The sequence below is a fragment of the Myotis nattereri genome, assembly GCF_964212035.1.
Source record: "Myotis nattereri genome assembly, chromosome: 3".
Lineage (NCBI taxonomy): Eukaryota > Metazoa > Chordata > Mammalia > Chiroptera > Vespertilionidae > Myotis > Myotis nattereri.
Window position 1 is genome coordinate 19,859,269 of NC_138077.1, and position 19,975 is coordinate 19,879,243.

The 19,975-nt window shown below is 41.6% G+C and overlaps 1 protein-coding gene across 3 annotated transcripts in view; it reads left to right on the top strand.

Annotated features, from left to right (window-relative positions):
• The window catches only part of ARHGEF26 (Rho guanine nucleotide exchange factor 26), a 113,290-nt gene that overhangs the window by 71,697 nt on the left and 21,618 nt on the right, over positions 1–19,975 (top strand). For 2 of the 3 annotated variants that reach the window (XM_081087059.1, XM_081087058.1), the window contains exons 7-10: positions 3,570–3,699; positions 6,456–6,530; positions 7,864–7,953; positions 12,162–12,316. In XM_081087059.1, the coding sequence (XP_080943185.1) occupies positions 3,570–3,699; positions 6,456–6,530; positions 7,864–7,953; positions 12,162–12,316 (450 nt within the window). The remainder of the gene's footprint in view (positions 1–3,569; positions 3,700–6,455; positions 6,531–7,863; positions 7,954–12,161; positions 12,317–19,975) is intronic. The other variant, XM_081087060.1, reaches the window with a different exon arrangement.

Here is a 19,975-nt window from a genome sequence, read left to right on the forward strand (position 1 = left end):
TATGCATACATGTTCTTTGCCTTCTTTCATCCAGCCCTCCAAGCCCCCTCCTTTCTGACAGCTGTCAGTCTGTTCCGTGTATCCATGCCTCTGTTTCTATTTTGTTCATCAGTTTATTTTGTTCATTAGAGCCCACATATAAGTAAGATCATACGGTATTTGTCTTTCTCCGACTGGCTTATTTCACTTAGCGTAATACCATCCAGGTCCCTCCAAGCTGTTGCAAACGATACAGTAATTTATACAAGTAAAATAGAAGAGATTGGCCATGGGTTGATAATCCTTTAAACTCAAATGGGGCCTCCTTATACCAGTACTATTAGGCCTATTTTTACATATGTTTCAAAATTGCCATTGAAAAGTTAAAATACACCCAGTAGGTTAGGATGTACTATAGTTTGTTTACCAAAATAATACTGGTGTCACAGTCCAGAAGCTGGGTTGGTAGATTGTTCCATATCTCATTGTTTTCCTTGTTTTTGTTTTTAATGGTTGTGATGATTGTTCCAACCCCCCCCCCCCCCCCTTCTCTAAGACTTTAACTGGCCATTAAGTATTTTGCCTGAGGCCAAGAGAGTGTTTTTGAGGAGGGTGAATGGTTAGTGCCAGGATCCAGTTTTCTCTAGGACTCTAATCTTCTTCCATTCAAATGACAGCTCTGTTAAATTGTTTGTAGGAATTGCTGATTTCCCCTTTGGGTAATCTGAGAAGCAAAGGTCCTACAGGAACCATGGGGAGGGAGGGAGTTCTTAAAGACTGTAATTATGAAACAAAAAACAATTAAGCTTTAAACTTCTCTCCACACCTTTTCTCTTTGTCCTACTTAGGTTGCTGTAAGTTTTGGTGTGATGTATATTCCATCTCTATCCATGAGAGAGCCAGCAATTGTTCAGTAACGTCTATATTGTTCTATTTTGGGGGGCTTGTTTATCACAAGTAGCTGCATTTGTGCATTGCTGTAAACACAACTTGGGGGTTACTGGCTGTTACCGTCCCCCCACTGGGAGTTGTGGCGTTTTGGACCTTGGCTGGGAGCTGTGGCCGGCTTCTCTGCAGGGTGTGAGACCTACCAAGGGTCGGTGATGAGTCATCACCTCCAGGCTGCTTGCAGAAACAGCTCCTGGTTGGTGAGAAGGGCTGGCCTGCCCCTTCCCTCTCCGTGTCCTCATGTAGCTCTTGTACAGGGTGGGAAATCCAGCCGCCAGCTCCAGAGGAGGTTTGCAGTACAAAGCAGGGTTTGTCGGCACTACTGACATGTGGGGCTGGATACCTCTTTGTTGTGGGGACTGTGCTGCCTGCTGCCCATGTTCCACAGAATCCCCAGCCTCTGTCCCTCACCCCAGTTGTGACAACCCGAATGCCTACAGACATTGCTGAATGCTTCTTGGGGACAAAATCACCTCCCTCATTTTTCCTACCATCCCCCCCATCCCCCCCACCCCCCCTGCTGATGCAAAGGTTGCTCTGTAACTGTTAGAAAATGCAAGTTACATACCTGTTCGAAACAAAGCTTTAAATTAGAGCTGAATTTCATTTTGTTTTCAATATTTTGCAGGATTAAAAAAAATGTGAATAGGGCCCAGCTGGTGTGGCTCAGTGTTGAGCATCGACCTGTGGATTCAAGGGTCCCAGGTTCGATTCCCGATCAGGGCACATGCCCGGATTGTGGGCTCGATCCCCAGTAGGGGTCGTGCAGGAGGCAGCCGACTCATGATTCTCTCTCATGGATGTTTCTCTCTCTCTCTCCCTCTCCCATCCTCTCTCTCTAGACAAATCAATAAAAACACAACACACAAAAAAACAACCTAAAAAAATGTGAATAGGAGCTACTGTGCATTATGTAACTTTTAAAAATTGAGGTTTTCTTGAAATTAGCTTAATGAAACCATCACTTGAGCTTTCACCTGGACAGGAGTAGCTGGGTTCTCGGGAGCTGGGTACAGTTGGTGTGAATTTACATTTAGGACAGTGACATTCAACTTCACCTGCACTTTGGAAACTCCTGGGAATCTGAGAACCAGCAAAAAACAAAGCCCGGGGTCCACCCCAGACTACTTAATCAGACTCTTTGGAGGTGGGGGCCTGGGACCGAAAGATGCAACCGGTGATTTAAAGATGCAACTGGTTTGGAGTTTGATTTTTTCCTTGAACTTTCTAAAAATCTTTCCAAGCAAGTAGAAAGGAAAACTTAAAAACTCCTTGTGAAAAAATGAGATTAAAGCATTTCTGTGACTTTTTTTAAAATTTGCCATTCTGGGTATTTCCTAATTTATTTTTAGCAGACTTGAACCAAATAATCAAATTTTGGGGCCTTGTTAATCACAAGGCCCGAGGATATCCTCGCCCAAAGATACTTTTCCATTGATTTTTAGAGAGAGTGGAAGAGAGGGGAGAGACAGAGAGAGCGAAACATTGATGTGAGAGAGGCACAGCAGTCGATTGCATCCCACACGAGCCAAGCCCCGACCAGGGCCCCAGGGATGGAGCCTGCAACTGAGGTACATGCCCTTGACTGGAATTGAACCTGGGACCCTTCAGTCTGCAGGCTGACACTCTCTCCACTGAGCCAAACTGGCTAGGGGAAAAAAAAAATATGTGTAAAAAGGTCACAATTGCCACTGTGCTGCTTCTTGCCCCCCACCCCCTTCCCTTGCCCTCCAATGTGGGGTTCCATTGCAGGACCACCCTTTCCCAGCCCCCTCCTTGCAGTCACAATGGAACTCCTCACAGCTCCTCTGGGGCTGAAGTGAGGTGAGAGATGCAGGGGTGAAGGCACCCACTGAACATCAGAAGACCTTGGCTTGACTTCTGTCTTTACCAAATACTAGGTCTATTATTTGGCAAGTCGGGGACCTTTCTGAGGCTCCATTCTAATTGGAATCCCCTCTTGACCTTCCTTAAAAGTTATATGGGTGGTTCCACATAAGATCGTATATGTCAGTGTATCTTGCTAAATGTTGTGGCAGTATTTTACTGGTTTTATTGTCACTGGGAGAGAAGAAACACTGCTGACAATGGTCAGTTTTCTGTTTAACCAGACTCTTTGGAGGTGGGAGACTGGGGCCAAAGGGATTTAAAGATGCAACTGGCGTAGAGTTTGATTTTTTTTCCTTGAACTTTCTAAAAGAAATTTTTAAATGAGTAGGAAGGAAAACGTAAAACTCCTCATTGTGAGAAAATGAAATTAAAATGTTGTGGCAGTATTCTACCGTTTTTATTGTCAAATTTTATTACAAATTAAAACTAATTTGTAATTGATGCGTTCACCATTCCGATGCCATTGCCTCATCATTTGTTTACTTTCCACGTCTATTCTATAAAATTGTAGCTCAGACATTTTCATCTCATTGTTCATACTGTCACCTTAGACTCATACCCTATAGTCAGACTTGACTATAAAAGGCAGACAAGCCATCTATGTCTACCTATGTAATTATGTGTTCATGTTGTATATATTTAAAAATTGTTGGTAACATCTGAAATTATCACAGTATTCTATACTATATTTTTTTATTCTTAGCTTGAAGAGACTGTATATTGAAGTTCCTTCTTTCTTTGTTTTCCCTCAGAGCCACCAATCCATCCTTTAAGGAAGTGTTGTCAAGAATCGAGTCCCATGAAGACTGTAGGAACCTACCCATGATCTCTTTCCTCATTCTCCCCATGCAGAGGGTGACTCGCCTTCCCCTGCTGATGGACGTAAGACTTGATTGGGTGGCTCTTTCCTCTGTGGGTAGCCATAGTACCATAAATCTGATTAAGGAAATTTTTTTCTTCCACTTAAATTGATGCATCACCCCTCTGTAAAATCTCCCGATTAAGTGAGAAGTTGCTATTCGGCTGGAAAGTCTCACTTTTGTCTAATATCTTTAGGAATCATCTTCAAGTTAGGTTTGTGTGGTCACTGAAGGATTTAGATTACATCACTCACTGAAGACTTTTTGAAATGAGAAGAATATTGACTTCTTGAAGTCAGGAGTCCTGGATTGGGTTCTGGCTGAGCCCTGAGACCTGTGACCTTGGGCAGCTCATTTAATCTTTTTGGGCCCCCATTTCCCCAGGAGGCACTCTGACACATAAACCTGGTGCAGTGAAGTCCTGTGGCTCTGGAGTAAGACAGATATGGGTGCAGATTCTGTCTCTGCCACTGACTAGGTGATCCTAGGCAAATTGCTTATCTTATTTTTAAAATAAGGATAATGGGTACCTGCAGGGTTGGCATGAAAATGAATGAAATAGTAAATGGTAAGTGTGACAATAGACAGTGTTTCTTGACTAAATTAATAATATAATATACAGGCCTGTGCTGAGTTATATTAATACTCAAGGCCCGGTGTATGACATTTGTGTACTGTGGGGGCAGTCCCTCAGCCTGGCCTGTGCCCTCTCGCAGTCCGGGACCCCTCGGGGGATGTCTGCCTGCTGGCTTAGGCCCACTCCCCGCCTAAGCCGGCAGGCGGACATCCCTTGAGGGGTCCTTAGTGCTGCTGCAGAGGTGGGAGAGGTGCCCACTGCCACCACTGTGCTCGCCTGCTATGAGCCCAGCTTCTGGCTGAGTGGCGCTCCCCCTGGGGGAGCGCACTGACCACCAGGGGGCAGCTCCTGCGTTAAGCATCTGCTCCCTGGTGGTCAGGGCGCATCATAGCAACCGTTCATTCTGCTATTTGGTTGATTTGGATATTAGGGTTTTATTATATAGGATTGTGACTTTTTCAAAGATACCTTCAAGGAGCAGCTGCTGTGCTTTCTTCTGTAAGATTTATCAGTAGTAAAGAGGTCATTTAAAACAAGATTCATATTATGTGACTTCTAACACTTTTTTATGGAACTTTGAGTTATATAGGGAAATATTTCAAACTTTACTATTTTAAATAAGAAATGGGTGCTTTCTAAATGTCAACTTTCTTGGAGTATTATGAATTTTCAGAATGTTTTCTTCTTCTTCTGAAAATACATTTTAGCCATGTTTCCTTAGATTCTGTATATACTGCCATCTCTCAGCCTTTCTTATTCTTCTCTGTTTGATTTTGGCAAAATTGCTTGAATAGATTGGTACCCACAAAATCTAACATACCATGTTGAGTGTTTATGCCATATTGTTCAATGGGCTCTAATATTTTTTAGGGTCAAAGACCCTTTTGAGATTCTGAGTAAAGTGTAGTCATTCTCCCTAGGAAATTCAGTATGCAAAACGTTTACATAAAATTGAGGTGTGCAGAGACACTATGAACTTAGGGTACCTGCTCTCAGGGACATAAGCCAGTATTTTTCAAACCATTTTCATACCCCTTAGTCTGCCACAAAACCGACTTTTGAAAAATGAGCACTGTTTAAAAAAAAATTAGAACATACTCTACATGACATGGATATGGTCCATAATGGGGTTAAGTATTATTTCATTAAAAAAAGCCTTGTTTCATTTTTGTTTGCATATGTACTGGTCATGGTGTTAAATGTATTTCCTACAGTGGGTCATAGTCAAAAACATTTGAGAACCATGACTATAAACCCACAGTTGGCACTGTCTGTGTTTCTTCTGACACATCACATGTAACAACCCTGACACCCGACCTCAGGTATGTAGTCGGCCTGGTACTTACCCCCATTGTCGGGACCAGTGGTTTGCTAGATCTGAGTACCTTCCACCTTCACCTGATGCCCACTGCCCTAATCTGGTTTGTGAGAGAGTCTGGACTTCAGACATGACCTCTTCAATGTTACTTCATTTGGAGATTTAAACTTGTTTTGAAATGATTTAAACTTAATTGAGATGAACAGTTTTAACACTTAAAATAGTTTTGTTGGTTTTGAATTGGGTATAGTTTCAAAAGTTATGTGTAATTTGGTTTACCTTGAATTCACCTTCTGTGAGCTCAATTTTACTATCTCAAAAATTGCAGTATAAATAGATCAAGAGAAAATTTAGCAGCCTTTTTTCCTTGATATTTTTATTCAGTCGTGTTATATACAAAATTAGTTCACCTCTAATGACGATTATGATGATAACAATTAAAGTTATTTTATTATTTATGGATGGCCTACTATATGCCATGCGCTCATAAAGCACTTTACATGTATTATCATGTAGTCCTTGCAGCCATCTGGTGACATAGCTGGCATTATCCTGAATTTATAGATGAAGAAACTGAGGCTTATAGAGACAGAAGACTTACCCAAGATCAAATAGCTAATAAGGGTCAGAGTTCAGATTTGAAATTGGGTTCTTCCACCTCTGAAGTCTATCCTCTTATTTAACTATTTCTTGGATTTTGTGTGTGTAAAGACTATTTCATAGTTTTTTCATTGGATTTTAATGTCATCATCATACCCATCCATAATATTGTGTTCAGCATTGTGAAGTTTGCTATGAGCGAGAGGGTATGTCTGGGCATTGGTTTTATTGTACTTAGTAAAATCAGTCAGTTAATTATTTTTCTTCTTTTACTTTATTACAGACTATCTGTCAAAAAACACCGAAGGACTCTCCGAAGTATGAAGTCTGTAAAAGGGCCTTGAAGGAAGTAAGCAAGGTAACTGTTGGGTAGCTCCTCAGACAGTAAAGCCCTCAGATCACTTGGAAGAGAATGTGTCTGGGTTTGATGCTGGAAACTGGAGGTCATTTGCACAGCATTCTTTAGCTAGCTGAAAAATAAAACGATGTTTGCTACACTCAGATGAAATGTGCATTTTTACCATGTCAGACAGTCTTGTTTTAAGGGCCTATAGATGTCTCATTTTTTTGTGTGGTGTCTGAGTAGCTGTTTATTTATTTCCCCATTAAACAAGTATTTATTGCATGTCAACTACTGTGCCAGGCATACCAGCCCTTGAAACTACGGTGATGGTTAGCGGCTTTTTTAAAGTTACCTCATTAACATAAATTAAGGTGTTGTTTAAAGGGACTTGTTATAAATAAATATTGTATTATGACTAAAGATGCCCCTAATGGTTCCTATATAGGAAATTACAAGGGTTTTAGATGCTCTGTTCTGGGAACTATGGGCAGAGACCAACTATATGTTTCTTATTATAAATCACAGTGTCCCAGGCCATCACTAAAGGACTGAATGCATTCAGTTGTAGATCATTCATTATTTCTAATTACAGTGAATGTCCCTGAGCCTGGCCATCCTTGAAGAGTCACTGACCATCAGGTTCCCCCTAGATCAGTGGTTCTCAACCTGTGGGTTGTGACCCCTTTGGGGGTCGAACAACCCTTTCACAGGGGTCACCTAAGACCATCGGAAAACATATAATTACATATTGTTTTTGTGATTAATCACTATGCTTTAAGTATGTTCAATTTGTAACAATGAAATTGGGGGTCACACGACATGAGGAACTGTATTAAAGGGTCGCGGCATTAGGAAGGTTGAGAACCACTGCTCTAGATGAAGGCTTCCCTTTACTAGTCCTATGCTTTGCAGTACCACTCTGCTTAGAATTTGCCTTTGACCTTGGTACTCTGCCTCCAGCTGCTCTGACTGGGCAATGAGGAGACTGGGTGAGGGTTTGGGTTGCGGCAAGCAGGAGGGACGGAGGAAAGGAGCAGACTGCTCAGGGACTAGGGACTGGTCTGTGGGAGCAACCCGGGTGTGCAGGGTGTGATGTAATAACTCATGAAGGACATGTGTTCCTAGAAATTTTTAGGAGACTTCCCCCCCCCCCCCCGTCTTCACTTCCTAATGACCCCACTTCTCACTGAGGACAGTGTCTTAACTGTGGAAAAGTGAATTCTTCAACCGTCAGAGAGGAGTCTGTGGAGCTTCCCCAGTGCTAATTACTTCCTGCGAGAGATCTGCTTTTGAAAGTGGGGTTTCTCTCCTGGATCCCTCAACCCTCCTTATGTTTCTGTGTTCCCAGTTGGTTCGACTGTGCAACGAAGGGGCCCGGAAGATGGAAAGGACAGAAATGATGTACACAATTAACTCCCAGCTGGAATTTAAAATTAAGGTATTTCCGCACTTCTTCATAAACAGATTTATTACTGCTCTTGCTTAAGTCTTCTGTAAATATGAAGACAGTCGAGGGCAACAGAAGTGGATAGGATTTTATTTTTCAAAGAAGGACCATCCATTGATTAGAGAGAGGCTGGCGGAGAGAATAGCAGATGCTGAGGGAGGTTCTATTCTGCTTATGCCGGATAAATCAACCTTCCCATAAACCAGTTAGGTATTACCTGATCAGAACATTTCCCCCCCCCCGCCCCCCTCCAGGAAGCCAGCAAACTCGGGAAAAAGGTAGTTAAAAATAATAGAACTTGCCCGGCTGGTGTGGGTCAGTGGTTGAGCATCGACCTATGAACCAGGAGGTTATGGTTCGGTTTCTGGTTGGGGCACAGTGCCTGCGTTGTGGGCTTGATCCCCAGTGGGGAGCATGCAGGAGGCAGCGGGTCAATGATTCTCTCTCGTGATTCATCTTTCTATCTCTTTCTCCCTCTCCCTTCCTCTCTGAAATGAATAAAAATACATTGTTAAAAGGAAATAGAACTTTAGTATGGAAAGGAGCTTTCTTTCAGATTCTCAAAGTGTCCTACAAAACAGTGGTGTTGTCTCCCAGGAGCTGGACCGTGGTGTGCTCCCAAATCAGATAAGGACACTCCTTGTCCAGTTTGCAGAAACAGATTGTTTGTGGATTGTTCTTTGCAAATTTGTTTTTCTCCCATAATTCTTTATTGACAAGCCGTTATGGCTTGTCTGGCACTGCTCAGGGGCAGATGACAAGATGAAAAAGAAAGAAAATGACAGTTAATGGTTGTAAATCTTGGCCACGCTCAGTCCTTTGGTTTAAAGCTGAGTTCTCAATGGATGGGAATGCTCAGGATTGGCATTCTGTTTTGTTTTATTACATGTAAGTTGTGTTAAGCAACTTAAAATGACAGGCCTTTTTTAAAATTTATATTTAATTTTGTAAATATATTTTTATTGATGTCAGAGAGGAAGGGAGGGGGAAAGGGAATCATTGATCAGCTGCCTCCTGCATGCCCCACACTGGGGATCAAGCCCGTAACCTGGGCTTGTGCCTTGACTGGGAATTGAACTGTGATCTCCTGGTTCAACGCTTAACCACTGAGCCATGTGGGCCAGGTTGTTTTTTGTTTCTTTTTTTAAAATCTTCTTTTTAAAGATGGCAAACCCCTAACCATTTGTCTTTTTAAAGATGGTAAATTCCTTCCCTAATCATGTTTCTTTTTCTTCCTCGCTGAAAATCAATTGATTTAAAATATCTTTAAACTTTATTTTTCTAGAATGCAAAATTAATATGTAATTGAAAAAAGCTTACCCCAGGGGTCCCTAAAAGTAAGTGATTAACATCAATTGAGTTCATGAGTTTAACGAGCACCTTATTTGTGGAAAGCAGTAGGAAGAACAAAAATGTAATCCCTGTGCTTGGGAAGCTTACAGTCTCTTAGAAAATTACAGAAATGCAAAAAAGTTACTAGCAAAGTCTGCAGCTGTCACAGTAGATGGGAGACTGGAAATGGAAAGGATAATGGTCAGCTCTAGGAGTGAGGGATGGAGGGATGGGGAGCTTGTATCAGGTAAGGCTTCCTACTCCAAATCCAAGATGTAACACAACATGAAAAACTCCAAGGCATTAAGAAGTCTTTGGACTGTAGAAGACAGTTTGATATTTCCTCAAAAAGTTAAACAGAATGACTACATGACCCAGCAGTTTCACTCCTAGGTACATACCCATAAGAACTGAAGACAGTTGTCCAAATAAAAACAAATGGTCATGGGAGCATTATTCATTATAGCCAAAAACGTGGAAACAACCCACATGTCCGTCAACAAAATTGCTGAGGCGATAAACAAATTGTGGTATATTCATACAATGAAATAGTATTCAGCCGTAAAAAAGAACAAAGTCCTGATACATGCCACAACATGGATGAAGACATTATGTTAAATGAAAGCAAGAAGACTCCAAAGGTGACATATTGTGTAATTCCTTTTCTATGAAATGTCCAGAATAAGCAAATCCATGGAGTTAAAGTAGAATCATGGTTGCTGGGGCGTTGGGGAAGGGCAAAATGGAGAGTGGCTCAAGGCATACGGGGTTTCTTTTTAGGGTATTGAAAATGTTCTGGGATTATGTAGTGGTGATCATTGCATAACATTGTGAATATACTGAAAGCCACTGAATTATATGTATACCTTTAAATGGTTAAATGATCATTTTTCTCTCAATTAATAAAAATATATATTTACTCTTCAGCAGTTCTTTCTTGTCTTGCTGGCTCATAAAATTAGTTCAACTTTATACTGAGGCTAGTTTTCTTGGATGCCAAGTAACAAGGATGAAAAGTCTTTTCTCCATAGGACTTACATCAGTACCTTTAGGGGTATATTTTTATTCATGAACTTTTTTTCTAGTTTTTTATTGACACCTGAATTTTAGTCTTAGAGTTTCTTAATTCCAGGAATTCACTTATGCCCATTTTGGGTTCTTTAGATTCTTTTCTCTTGGACATTTTCATAGTTTCTTTTTCTTTTTTTCTTTTTTAAAGAATGAGTTTCATCTTCTAATAAATTCTGAAACAAAAAAAAAACATTTATAATATCGGATTTTTGTTTTCAAAAGAGGCATAGACATATTGAAAGCCACTGCCCATTTTAGATATTCCTTAGATAGTGATTTTTGCCTAGTGGAATATGAGGAGCCTAAGAAAGTCAATGTATTTTAAAAACAACAAACTAGTTTTAAAAACTTTCTTTCCCCCGCCCCTAAACGAAGAACTTAACCATAAAACTGTCCTTGGTTCATACTGTAGGGTTACATGCAACAGCAAGATAGCACTGTGTCTCCAGTAATTCCATACCTTCGGCAGGACCAAACCTGACACCCAGTTCTTTGCGGTGACCTCTTGTGTGCTGGTGGGGTTCCCCAGAGTGGTCTCAGCCATCTTTGTCTGTCCGTCTTTTAAGTTTCAGCCATTCCTGTTGGATAATCGTCTGATTTGAGATTTGGGTCTGGAAACTATGAACTCCCTTAATGGCAAGTTTGGAAAGTTTGAGGTCAGCCATAATGTTTCCTCTTCCTTTTTAAATCTTCAGGAAAACAGTACATAACTGATGAGCAACCTGCTTATAAAAGTTCTTTATAAAGTAAAAAAAATAAAGAAAGAAAAGAAAAGAAAAAAGAAATCCTCTTAGCTTTCTTATTTCCTCCCTAATAGCCTCAATTTCCTTTAGCTATTTTTAATCATTATTCCCTGAAAAGGATGACATTTGGGTGCACTAAGCTACTACAGTTATGTTTTGTGTGTCTAAGAACTTCTGCTTATTTTATGGATGCAGTTTTTTAAATCAAATTTTTGACAGTAAGCATTTCTGGTAACTTAAAAAAAAAAAAAAAAAGAGCTCTCAAGGGTAAGGATTATCCCGTGGTTTTGAGAGTTTTCCAGTCGGAAACTGGAAACTGAATTTTTTAAAAACTATGTAATTTCTTGTATCCAGCCTTTTCTATGAGATTAAGATGGATTATTTTGGGAAAACCTCATTTTCCCCAGCCAGAAAAATGGCATGTTGCTTTCAGGGATGAACTTCCATGGGGAAAACTACCATACATTTAAGAACAGGTGTTCTTCAGAAGATGCCTAAGTAAATAATCGGCTGACAAATCATACATTTAAGAGGATTTTTTTTTTTCCTTTTGAATAAAGTCTACTCAGTTCATAAAGGAATGCAGGCTTTTATATTGGGCTCTTGTTAGCTACAGTTATCTCCATTTTCCTGTATGTTTAGATTCTGGTTTGTGATATTTATATTTAAAGTAACTGCAGTTGATACTTACAGATTTCATTTGGAGGCCTTTCAGTGTTCAGTGACTCCTTTCTTGATCTTCTTTTTTCAGCTGAGAGTTAATGGAAGGGCAATATAATCCTTTCTGGTTGACCCAATAACATTTTCTCATTGAGTTTTAGTTACGTGTAGGCAAGTTAATTGTTTTTATATTGGAAAATAAATTATTGCTCACTTTCTATTGGAGAATTACTGTACTTCTCTAGTTATTATATTTTGTTATAATGTGTCTATGAAAGAATGATGCATGCCATATGTGCTTACTGTGTTTGCATGTAAGTTTTATGTTTTAATCTCCGTCATCTTAGACGCTCTCTCCTTTGGCCTTGGTGCTGAGTTCTTCTCTGTTTGTAGCCTTTCCCTCTGGTCTCCTCTTCCCGGTGGCTGGTGAAGAGAGGCGAGCTGACAGCCTTTGTGGAGGACACGGTGCTTTTCTCAAAAAGGACGTCCAAACAGCAAGTCTACTTCTTTCTTTTTAACGACGTGCTCATCATCACCAAGAAGAAGAGGTAAGCAGCCTTTGTGTCGCTTGCTGTGTATCCGGGTTCCAAGATCCGCAATTCAGATGCTTGTTGAAGGTTATCATCCTTTCAAAGCTTGAGATGTGAGGTGTATAGTTTTTACATGTGGACTCACAGGAGCGTCTGTGCTTCCTTTTCTTTAAATTACCTGTTCAGTTAAGACTTGAGTCTTTCGCGGTGTGCAGAGCCACTGTTGTAAGCATTTGATTCATTTGTATCTTTGAGTTCTCATATCTATGGGGAGGCAACACTCTTATTATGCCCAATGAGCATTTTTCAAATTTCTTCTCCATAGAGCCTTTCCTCTGGTGGATAAGGAGCTAGAGTGCAAGTCTAGTGCTCCTTGTACCTTAATCTAAAATCCACTGCTCGTAATGATTGTTGGTCTAAAACGTTTCCCCGTGACTGGGAAGATGATGGCGAGACTCTAATACTCTCTCCTTAAGGGAATAGAAAGTAAATCGTCTGTTGGCAGCGTGTTTATGCCTCTGACTTCAGACTTCTGGTTGTGTGTTCATATCCTGCTCTGGGGAGACAACCAGAAAGGATTCTTTTTTTACAGTATTTGTTCTATCTGTCCCCACTACACACACATACCCACATGCATACACACACTCACTCTCCTTAGCTCTTCCCGCAAAGAATTGGCGGGAACATTCTTCATTAACTATACTCAGGGTATGTAGGATTGTAAAATATTTTCCTGCTGGTCCTTCATAAACATTCCATCGTTTCCAGAATGTGAACTTAAAAAACCATAAATTTGTGGTGTGTTATTTCCACATATGAAGGCAAGCAAGTGGGCAGAATTGTTGGCATAGAATAGAAGTAGGGGTGGTTCATGGGGTACAGTTTAGACAAGGTGAAGAGAATCATGGAAACAGGCTTCTAGGAATATGTAAAATAAATGTTCACATTTGTCAGAAATATTTATTTAAATCCTACGTCTGAATAGCTGACATTTTAGCTGAAATATTCAAACTACCCTGAAGAGCATTATGCTAAGTGAAACTGACCACGCAGAGAAAGACAAGTACCATACCATTTCACCTATATGCGGAGTCTAATGTACAAAATAAACTAACAAAGTAGAGACAGACTCATGGATCTAGAGAACAGACTGACCGCTGTCAGACAAAGGAGATTGGGGGCTGGGTGAGAAGGGTGAAGGGATTAAGTGAAGAAAAAAAAAAGACTCACGGACACAGATAGCAGGATGATGATTACCAGAGAAAAAATAGGGTGGGGGAGGCAGAAGAAGGTATAGGGGAAATAAATGGTGGTGAAAAAAGACTTGGGGTAGTGAACTCACAATATAATGTACAGGTATGTATTGTAGAATTGTATGCCTGATACCCATACAATTTTAATAACCAGTGTCACCCCAATAAATTCAATAAAAAAATAAGTTTGAAAAAAAAAAGAAAGAAAGAGAGGTTGAGTTTTGCTTTTTGTTCCTTATAGTCAGACTGTGTTATGAATGCTTTTAGCTGCTTGGAAATCTAGCTGAAATGAAAACTTTGAATGGTCTACCCTGAAAAGCCATAATACATCTATGATAAATATATAAAGATGCTGATGATTATTTTTCTTACTTAGGAAAATAGTGTTCCCGTATCTTTAAGAAGAAATGATTTATTGTACCTTGGGGCAGTTTAAATAGTTCTAGTAGCTAAGTAAAGTTTATAAATAAAAGATTGGAGCAACATTATAATTTGTGTTCTTATGTTTTGTTGGTTTCCTATGAGATAGCATGTTTTTTTGGCGTCCGTCGAGATGTTTTGTTTTTAGGGAAGAGTAATTATATAGATGACTCTTCACATGCCCGAACTCTTGACTTTTAACATCTTCCAGCTGTTGAAATATTTGTTCTGTCTCAAGGGACCAAAAGCTTTACCTAAACTTTTTATTTTAATGATAAAGTATACCAAACCAATTTTAAATATAATGTAGTAGTCTTGATTATGATGTCTCTGGTGACTTGATGAGACCATTAAGGGTTTTTAAGCCAGTATAGTACAACTTTTATTCTTGAACTTGCATACAACTACCCAATAAATACAGACTTTTGAAAGTTGGAATTAAGGTGTATGCAGTTCTACTTAGCAGCATACGTCTCTCTCCACAGGAGGTTTTGCCATTACATTTAATGTTGCTTTCCTAGCTCTCCCACATCTATTTGCTCGGGTATGTTTGAGATTGTAGTGTTGTCAAAGGAAGAGCAAAACATACAGTTCCAGTGGAGAGGGCAACGGGAGTGGCTCACTTTGCCTTTCCCGAAACTAGATTTCCTTACCCTTGCAATGAGCTCTTCATATTTCTAAGGTGCCCTTGACCCAGAGAATGGCATTGGGAGGCTCAAGTTGTTTATGACCTGAATAGGTGGTGAGAGTGACAAGCAGAACAGGGGCTCGATAAACAGGCTTGGTTAAAAATGTGCAGTATGCACAGCCCTATTTACTCTGCAGCTTCAAGGAGGCAACTGCAAATGCTCCGCATGCCAGAGGCAGCAGCGAAGGAGATAGGACGGGTTTGGACCAGGGGGATAGTGTAGGCTTGGCCACGAGGTGCAGATAAGGAGAGCTACCTGTGCCAGCTCTGCAGGCCTTTCCACCATCCCTGCCTCATTATAATTCCAGGGTTCAGTCAGGAGCTCAGCTGCTGGGTCTCCAGTGGTTTCAGCTTCAGGGAGGCTCCCGGGCTCCCGGCAGAGAGAGCTGGGGAGGAGAGCTACTCTTCCTCCTCCTCCCCGCCTGGCAGATGGCTTCTGCTGAGCAGATGGCTGGGTGTGTGGCCACCTCAGTGGTGCAGAGACCATATTACTGCTAGTGCTTGCAGAGCGGTCCCTGAACACGGGCTGTCTTCTAGGACAGGAATTTTCGCTTTCTTTTTTTTGAAGAATATTAAAAGGAAGTTTAAAATTTCTGTTTTCTCTGGGCTGTTTGTGAGTCACTACAGGAATAGTCTCTTCCACCGCATTTCAAAAGGATCAGTTTGTTTGGATGAGAAAGTGAAACTTTTGGCCCTTGCAGCTTTCATCGAAGATTACCTGGGAACTTTGGGAGTAGAATTTCCAACCCAGCAGGACAGAGACCTGAGGGCTCTGTGTTGGGGGACTGCCCTGTGCTCTGTGGGGTGTTACAGCAGCTTCCTGCTCTCTGTGCGCAGCAAGACTTTCCTTCCAGGAGTGACAGCCCAGAATATCTCCAGACATTGTTGTATGTTCCTGGGGGGCGGATTGCCTCCAGGTGAGAACCACTGCCCTAGTGCAGTGGTCGGCAAACTCGTTAGTCAACAGAGCCAAATATCAACAGTACAACGATTGAAATTTCTTTTGAGAGCCAAATTTTTAAAACTTAAACTATATAGGTAGGTACACTGTTATTACCTTAATTAGGGTACTCCTCAGCTGGCCTTTGCTAAAAATGTCCTCAATCTGATTGAGGTACGTTCGCTGAGGTCGACTCCTTCCAACTCTCCCATCCACACTCGTCTTGTATACTTGTTTCGTCTATCTGCTTTCGTTCATCCTCTCTATGTGTCCAAACCATCTCAACATACCTTTCTCAATCCTCGACACTACATCTTCTTTCACTCCACAACGTTACTTGTACATGCGCACCTGCACGCACGTGGCATTTTGTGGAAGAGCCACACTCAAGAGGCCAAAGAGCCGCATGTGGCTCGCAAGCCGCGGTTTGCTGACCACTGCCCTAGAGTGATGTCAGGCTGTCCACCAGTGTTCCCTTTAGTGTAGTTAATGAAAGTGTGAAAATCGACCAGACCTGACATAGCAGTAATCTTTTTTTAAAATATATTCTTACTGATTTCAGAGAGGAGGGGAGGGGGAGAGGTAGAAACATCAATGACAAGAGAGAATCACCAATCGGCTGCTTCCCATATGCACCCCATTGGGAATCGATCCCCCAACCCAGGCATGTGCCCTGACTGGGAATCAAACCATGACCTCCTCATTCATAGGTCGATGCTCAACCACTGAGCCATACCAGCCAGGCTGAAATTTCTTTTATTTTTAAAAGACATGTGGTTCTTGTATTCTGCTCCATTATATATTCATTTTTAAGTGAAATTTTAAATTAATTTTTGCAAAAACAACCTGGAGGTTGGTTTATCACGTGGCTTCTTATCTCCTCTAGAGTTTTACCTATGGAATACAACCAGATTGTTAAGACTGTATTTGCAAAACGGTGCTCTATAGAGGAAGTTTTTTGTTGTTGTTTGTTTGCTTTATTTTGTATTACTGTAATATACCAAATATTTGTACAACTAATATTTTGAGCTGCAAGTAAAAGTATACTCATTGAAAGGGTTAACCAATAAAAATGTTGAACTATCACGTGTGTGTGTGTGCGCGCACGCGCACACACACACACAATAAGAAGTTGGGTGAGTTTGGAAAACTTCATTCTTCTTTGGGAGATTCACTATTAGACCACTTGGAAAGCTTTTGGCTGCGAGTAACAGAATTCCCAAATAACAGTGGCTCAGACACTAAAGGTATTTACCTCTCTCTCCAGACATGAAGCCTGAGGGTGGTCAGTCCGGGCCTGGTGGTCACGTGTAACCCAGCCCGTTTCCATCCTTCAGCTGCTCTGTCCTCTGCTCGTGTCCTCATGGTTGCGAGAGCTCCTGCAGGAATCATGATTTCATTCGTCCATAGAAGGGAGGCTAGGGTGAAAATCAGGCTGACTCAGGGCTCTGTGCAGGTGGCTTTTCTTATTTTTCAGCCCAGGGAAACCTTCCCCAGACAGTCCCCAGAAGACTGCGTGAATCACATGGGTTGGTTTTGGGTCCCAGGACTTGTTATAAGGGAGGCAGGGAGAGCCAGCACATGATAAAGGGGAGCAGGAGAATCATGACTGTTTTGGATCAGCCACGATGCATACCCTGGGGCTGGCACGCTGGGACTTGATGGACAAGAAGCAGGGGAGGCTGGCAGCTGATTAGATAACAGTTCCAGCCACAGCTGGGAAAAGCTCTTTTCCGCAGAACACCAATTACATTTGAGTAGTTTGGGAAATGGGAGGCTCTTTGAAAGAACCAGCGCTGTGCCTTTAGGATAGATGGGGTTGGGGAGTATTGATTTCCAGGGAGACAGAAGTGATTGGAGATTTAGGACCCGCTTCCTTTTGGCTGGTGGTAGTCTTCCAGCTGGGATTCATGTGTCTTTGTGGTAGTGCCTTTTCCCTGCCGCCAGCCCAGATGTGCCCTTCAGCACATCTGGAGCAGATAGGTGGGTGTGGTCTGGGTGTTGGGGCACAACACCAAAAGAATGCTGAACTCTAGTCTGTTCTTGTTACCTGTAACAGTAAAGGTAATTATTTCCGGGTTTGTTTTCTTGTCCTGAGTTCTCTACCATAAATGATTTAGCCATGATGTTTTGTGCTGTTACCTGTAGTTACATGAGGAGTAATGGTAATTGTAATAACGATGATAAGAACCCGTGTTATTAAGCATGTGCAGTATGCCAGTCACTGAGCGCAGAATGCATAGGCAACACTGAGGTATCACAGCAGCCTCATGTTCTTTTCCTTTTACAGGGGAGAATACCGAGGCAGAGACACAGCATCTTTGTCAAGGTCTCTCTGCAAAGCCAGGATTCTCATGTGTCTGACTTCAGAGCTTCCTCTCTACATTTCTTTGTTCATTACTTCTTTAAAAAAGTATTTTTTATTGATTTCAGAGAGGAAGGGAGAGACAGAAGCATCAATGATGAGAGAGAATCATTGATCAGTTGCCTCCTGTACGCCCCTTACTGGGGATCAAGCCTGCAACCTGGGTATGTGCCCAGACTGGGAATCGAGCCATGACCTCCTGGTTCATAAGTCGATGCTCAACCACTGAGCCACACTGGCCGGGCTATGTTCATTACTTCTTGACTTCATTTTTGTAGAATATTTTCACTGTTCCCTTTACTATAATGTCATTGGGGAAAACATCATAGAAACTCGCACCTTTTTAAAAAAAAAAATTTCTTTATTGATTTTAGAGAGGAAGGGAGAGGGAGAGAGAGATAGAAACATCAACGATGAGAGAAAATCATTGATCAGCTGCCTCCTGCACGCCCTCTACTGGGGATCGAGCCCACAACCCAGGCAGGTGCCCTTGGCCGGATTCGAACCTGGGACCCTTCAGTCCACAGGCCGATGCTCTATCCACTGAGCCAAACCGGCTAGGGCTCACACCTTTTTTTGGTCTGTTTTGATAGACACTTTTTCCAAAGCAAGTTTGTGTTCCATGAGTATTTTATAGTGGCACAGGTGGTAGGAGGAAACCAGAACCAGCACCAGATTGCATTTGTGAGCTTTCCTCTGCCTTTAGCCGGCGTGTAAGGAAGAGTTTCCTTTTCATTGTGTTTCCTTCCTGCAGACATTGAAGGCAGTAGGTTCCCACTTCCTGGTTCCTGTTCCATAAATACTGTGTGTATTGACATAACTTGAACTTTTCGGCACATTACAAATTCTTCGGGGTTAAACAAAAGGATTTTCTCTAATAGGCTATGACCCGATCATTATCACAAGTTCAGGGGTTTAAGTTACCACTTGCATTTTCCCAAGTAGTTGGAATGCCCCCATGGCTGGAAGCTGTGCACGTTCCCTGGTTCAGCCCCACTTTGAGTTTTTCCACTTGAAGCCTTTCCCATTATAGAAAGCTGGAGTCACCTCACACTGTCTCTCTTCCTCTGCAGAATAAACTCCTTCCTCAGGAAATTAACTTTAAGAGTATCTTGGATCAAGAAAGGCAGTAAGACCGACTCAAAGTCCTTTTATTCCTGCAACATAACACTTGGCTGCTTCTGATCATGTGATATTAGTTTCTAAATTTAAGATGCTAAGATGGGGTGGGGGAGAAGTGAGAGCCCCATTTCCTTTTCCCTCCCCCCCTCACATACCCTTGATTCCTCTATGTGATGAGTATAAGGGTATTGTGTCCTTTAATCTGTAAGAAGAATTGAAGTTGCCATTCAATGTTGAAAGCCGCCGTGACCTAGAAGCACAATATCAGTGTCTGGAATCAGACAGAACTGGGCTCCAGTCCTGGCCATGTGACCTTGGGCATGCTACTCTCAGTCTCTCAGAGGCTCAGTATTCTCATCTGTAAAATGGGTGTAATAATTCATCTCCTTCATGAAATTTCCTTGAGAATTAAATGAGATAATGCACATAAAATTTTAACCTAGTGAATAGTCTCTGCCAAGTGACTGATACATGCTGGGTGTCATTATTCCTAGTATTGTGTTTCTTATGCTAAAGATTAAATTATTTGATTGCTTAAAAAATGGTTTGAAACCTGTAGCCATTGCTACCTCTGAAGGTTGTGGTGTACTCTGGGGGACAGGCCTGGATGTGTGGCCTCTGAAATACGGCCTTAGGAACAAATGCATTTAGATCCATGCCTCTTCCTCCTCATCAGGAACTCATGTCAGATGGCAAGTGAGTGAAGGACAACCATTGATTTATTTTTGTCATAATTGATATGAATAGTGTACACTTTGGTAGCAGTGATTTTCCTGCAAAATCCCTCACAACATCCCTCATCCCCTTTTTGTGGCTGAAAAAGTGAATTCAGTATATTTTCCCCTTTCATTCAAAGAAATCGGTAGAAGTAAACTTAAATGGGAATGTG